Source organism: Fulmarus glacialis, unplaced genomic scaffold (assembly GCF_000690835.1).
Source record: "Fulmarus glacialis isolate BGI_N327 unplaced genomic scaffold, ASM69083v1 scaffold26221, whole genome shotgun sequence".
Classification (NCBI taxonomy): domain Eukaryota; kingdom Metazoa; phylum Chordata; class Aves; order Procellariiformes; family Procellariidae; genus Fulmarus; species Fulmarus glacialis.
In genome coordinates, this window is record NW_009191362.1 from 3904 (window position 1) to 9259 (window position 5356).

Consider the following 5356-nt stretch of genomic DNA (forward strand, 5'->3'; position numbering starts at 1 on the left):
CAGGAGACAAAGAGCAATCAGAGAGGACATGGTCAGTCTAGCAAGGTGTACTGCGCTGGTGCTGCCTCCGAGAAGAAGCTGGGTGTTTGCTGGCTCTGAGAGGAGCAGGGAAATCATGACGGTCTGGTAAAAGAAATGGTTTTCCTTCCTCCACAATGGCTCTCTACAACATCCCAGCACGAAGGGTACCACAGCGGGTAAATCAGAGAGGACTTTCCCTGCTCTCCTCCCAGCTCTCCTTCCCGGGAACACCTTGCCCATATCCAAGTCTGCACTGACCTCTAGTGCCTGCTGCAAGGAATTTAAGGTGGCGGTAGGGAAGTGGGGGAGCTTGGATAACCTCCACAGCAGGCCTGAGCCGTGGGAGAAAGACAACTGGATCCTCACACTCAGTGCATGAAGTCTCACCAGGATCACTGTCTCCTTCTGCTCTGCCCAGGCGACTACTTAAGAGCTCACCACATATAAGCATGCTAACCCCATCACCGGGGCAGCCAAGGCCACTCGCTGTACCAAATACTTTCAAACAACTCCCACCTTTCCCCTCCCAAACCACTTTTCTGCTCAAGTCACATCCCTTGGCTGTAGGAGAACGTGCTTAACATGCCACTGAGCAGGTCAGCCTACAGGAAGGACGATGGTTTAAAGAGCAGCATAAACCAGAACGGGGCAGGTGAGGGAGGGATGGGACACCTTGGATATGCAGCAAGGCAGGTCTCGGCTGGGGAGGGAGAGATAATGAGACACTGTCAGGCTTTTCCCCTAATACTGCTTTCCCTGCTCTATTTATTTCCAACTCCATTTTCCTGCTAGTTCATTTTAGCCAGTACCTCTCAGACCTCAAGGGATTCAGGCAATTAGATAGAGGTGCTCAGACAAGGACTAGCTGCACTCAGCAGTTTCAGATGCATACTCTGAGATAACCAGAAGGCTGTGGCTTGGTGGACCAGTCTTTAGCTTGGCCAGGTAGCTGGATAACTCCAAGGGGCCTGGGAGGTTTTAGGCCTCCTGACACACTGATCATGCATGCATCTAGGCACAATAGGTCTGTATCAAAGGAGTTTCAAAACATATTTTAAAATATTGTTACTATTTTTTTAAAGATGGCAATCCTATTTGAATGTTAGCCTCTGGTTGCCCTGAATAGACCATATACCACTGTACTTTGCCCCCTTCTTGCTGCAGGGAGAAGAGTACACTCAGAAGAAAGGGGGAGTAGCTGGGACGCCCTCCACCTCCTAGGTGCAATTTTGCCCCATTTCTGAGTGCCAGAGACTGCTGCAGTCTCTTATTTATCCCGGTATGGAAACTCAGGCATGTATCTGTACCACAGCAAAGCACTGTACACATCTTCAGGGTCAGATCTGTTCTCTTTTTCCTTCTCTTCCATCTTCAGCATTCAAAGTCTTGTACGGGAAGGACCTGAGCTCTGCTCCGTGTCTCCTGGAGAGCTACCAAAGCTGGAAGGTGTGGGAGGACTGGAGAGAAGAGGGCTGTGTTACACCCACCTCTTCAGAGCCCTCGTGTACAGGGCAGGCATCTGTGCTCTTTCTGAACTCTGCTTCCTACCTGAACAAGAACAGGGGACTAAGTCCTTTGCCAAACCTGCTTTCCCCCTTGCTTTTTTAAAAAAGAAAAAAAAGAAGCAAGAGGTTAGCTCTGACCAGGGAGCTCCTGCTTGCTGATGCGTAAAGACACATTGCTTAGTCCTACAGCTCCGAAGCACTCACCACTGTAGCAGATGGCATCGTAGCGAGAGTCGGGGTGAGGGTACCCCGTTTGGTTGACGTACAGGTACACTGTCCGCACGCCCACCAGGTTTCCTCCACAGTTGGGCCGTGCTCTGGAAATGGGGTAGCGGACACTGCGATCGGCCAGCCAGCCTGCGCTGCACATGTCCATGCCGTCCTTCCAGGCCAAGTACAGCTCTCCTGTGGTGGCCAAACGGGCTCCCAAACTGCGGCATTTGTCGAAAGCTTCTTGGAAGGTGAACTTCTCAGGGGCGGTGGCATAGAAGACTTTACCTGCAATCACACCATCCATTAGCACAGGAATTAGCTGTAGAATTTAATCCCAATTCCCCTCTTTTCCCCTTCCCACTCCTGAGAGCCTTGATAAGATGAAAAGTCCTGTGTATTACAGCTGAACTGCAACCCCATGTTGGTGACTGTCTATAAAGACCAGAAAAAAGGGAGTCTTACAGACTGAATACAGACTGGAGCAAAACATACCAAACCAGCTGGAGCCACAGGGCAAGAGGAAGATAAAGGACAATGTCAGTTCTGATGTGCTGGATATTTCAATGGATCCCTGTCATAAGCATGGGTGATGGACACCTCTGAATGTCACACCCTCAGATGGGTGACCAGAGACATGCAGGATGGCATGGACTCTGGTGGAGATTAGACGGACTCCACTACACCCTCTGTAGTCATTTGACGTTGAAATTGTCCAAGGCCTAACAAAGAGAATGTAGAGAACATCTGGCCTTGCTGGGGTATGTGCTTTTCCATCTTTAACCTGTCTTGCCTCTAGGCCCTTTGCCTCTGTATTTACTGTTGTCCAGTCTAGGCATGATCAGAGCTTTGGCTGCTTCTGTGTCTAGTAACAATAAAAGCCCTAAATCACCTTGCATTTGCTCTGCATAGCAGTAAACGTCATAGGTTTCATCTGGCTCACGGACACCATAGGTTCTCACTCCAGGAAATTCATCCTTGTCGCCGTAGCAGCGCTCCCGGGGCCAGTGGATGGGGTACCTGGGGGAGAGAGGGTGCGTATGGAGTGGGGGGGCAGGACCCAGTGAGGCTGGGAGAGAGCTGTGGAGCACTGCGCAGTGTGGTGATTTATGGCTTTTCCTGGGTTATGGGGAAGGGGAAGGATGATCTGCTGTCCTGCCCTCCCTCTGATGGTCCTGAGCACAGCAGGTCCCTGGGAGCACGAGGCCAAGGTGCCTCCCCAGTGGGAGATGCACAGCTTGGTACAGTTGAGCCACACTCATGGGTCTTGGCATAGCATCTGTTTTGTTCACGGAGGATGAAAGATCAGGATTAAGCCATTGTCCACTCAGCTGTCACCACCAGCTGAGGAGGACAGTGGTCACTCTGCTTTCCTGCTATAGATTCCCCCCTGGCAGAGAATGGCTTGCAACCCACCACCCTCTGCACACCAGCAATTACAACAGCTGCTATTTAGCAACTGTTTCTCAAACATTTTCAGTGGGTGGCTTCATTACAGAAGTCCTTCCCTAACGACCCTGCTGGGGCTTTCCTTCCCCCGCCACCGTTCATTACCTGACAGTCTGATCAGCCAGCCAGCCAGCATCACACTGCTCGTACCCATCCTCGTAGGCAGCTTGCAGCTGCTCGGGAGTAGCAATGACAGCGCTGTTCTGGATACAGGCCTGCTTTGCTTTCTCGAAGTTCAAGGTGTACCTTGTGGAGATTGCTCTGTAGTGGAATACGATGCCTGGAAAACACAATGGCCATCACTCACACATCTGCTGGAGAGGAACCAGCCCCTTTCCTTCCAAAGAAGTTAGGGATTCAAAAAAACAAATGCTACATGTCAACTAGAAGCAACGAACTATTTATGCTGATTGTCTGCATTTGAGCATCTCAAGCCAAGGATGACTTGATGGGCTCCTTTCACAGGACCTTGTGGAGCACATTGGTGACCTAGGACAGCAACTGCTCTCCCATGATGCTGTAACAATGTCATGGTGCGTTAAAAGCCAGTACCTGAATAGTAGTGTAAACACTGGGAGGAAACCCATTGCCCAGAACACAGAGCTGTGTCGCTGTGAGAAGGACTTAATACTTTCCTGATACAGCTCTGTGCAGTGTTTTAAATGCATAGTTCAGAAACCAGCCTGTGGGGCAGAGCAGGGACCGTGCTGCTATGCCGGTTTGAAAGCTGCAACACCTCAAGGTCTTGCTCAGGACCAAGGGTGCAGAGTGTCACCCACCGTACACCCAGGAAACGAGGCAAATCCACTTGAAACCTCCAGATCTGCTGCAAACATATCTAAGTTGTATTTTTTGATGAACAGGGATCTTTACAAAGGATGGCTATCTGTACACTCTGGTCTGACATGAGCAGATCATTAAGTGGAAAATTCACCAGGAGGCAATGAGGGGGCTCCCAGCCTCCACTGTCATATATACACTCCAGTGTCTGCGACCAGCAGAGATCCTCTGGTTAACTGTTGTAGGGGAAACTGTTTCACTGACCTACACGGAAAGCAAAAACCATGATAAAGATAAGGATTGTAGGAAACTTAACTTTCGTTATTTTATCCACCTCTTACTAGGGTGGGCTTTGCAAAACTATGGGAAAAGTTTTTCCAGAACAGACTGATTCTCCAGCTGAGGGCATCCCATCTCCTAAAATGTTTGGAAGAAATAAAAGGTCTTATAACATCCAGCTTCACCGTTCTGAGCAACAGCCCAGTGTATCCAGTACCACCTCCTGCCAAGGATGTTGTCTTGCTGTCTCTGCAACTCACCTTCTGCCAGAAGAGTAATTTTATTGCCGTATATTCTACCGTAAGTCATTTTACTCATTTGTTTAGTCTGGTCCTAGCCTGCTGAAGTAAATGCCTGGCCCATGACTTCTGCTCATCTGCCCAGGGCCTTATCTGTGATCTGACCGAAAGGGTTTATGCCTACGGGGAGAGCAGTACCTCCTCTGCCCATATATTTCTTCTTCCCTGCTGCCCAGGCCAGGCAGCAAGACCTTGAGAGGAAGGAGCAAGGGCAGGATCTCACCTTTCACTAGGATCTCTATTGTGTCTTGTCTGTCCTCAATCCCGTACATCACTTCACAGCGATAAATCCCAGTGTGGTTGGATCTCAGCGCCTTGATTTCCAAGGTGGCATCGGTGGGGATGGCGGGGTAATTGGGCAAAGAGATCGCCTCCCTGTACTCGGTGTTGAGACGGATTTTCCCACCGGTGGCCACTAGCAAGACAACTTCGGTCCCATTTGAGAGTTTGCTCCATTTGATCCGTGGGGTCAGCAGAGCACTGGTGTCCTGTTCCTCTGGGATGTTGAAGTAACAGGGGATGTTCAGGGAGCTTCCCAGGACAACACGCAGGGGAGACTGCTCAGGTATCTTCACTTCCAGGCCACCACTACTGTCTGCCAGTTCCCAGACAAAGCAATTGTTACATCAATAACACATTTAATCCAAAATATCATAGAACCATAGAACCATAGAATCATTAAGGTTGGAAAAGACCTCTAAGATCATCAAGTCCAACCGTTAACCCAACACCACCATGCCCACTAAACCATGTCCCTAAGCGCCTCATCTACACGTCTTTTAAATACCTCCAGGGATGGTGACTCAACCACTT

At 49.8% G+C, this 5356-nt stretch overlaps 1 protein-coding gene across 1 annotated transcript in view; it reads right to left on the reverse strand.

Moving 5' to 3' along the window:
• LOC104083256 (aggrecan core protein-like) overlaps positions 1-5356 on the reverse strand; it is a gene marked incomplete at its 3' end in the record, with an annotated part of 9807 nt that overhangs the window by 3896 nt on the left and 555 nt on the right. The window contains exons 2-5 of the mRNA XM_009586675.1: positions 4767-5138; positions 3291-3465; positions 2629-2756; positions 1665-2024 (exon numbers count right to left, since the gene is read on the reverse strand). Coding sequence (XP_009584970.1) covers positions 1665-2024; positions 2629-2756; positions 3291-3465; positions 4767-5138 — 1035 coding nt within the window. The remainder of the gene's footprint in view (positions 1-1664; positions 2025-2628; positions 2757-3290; positions 3466-4766; positions 5139-5356) is intronic.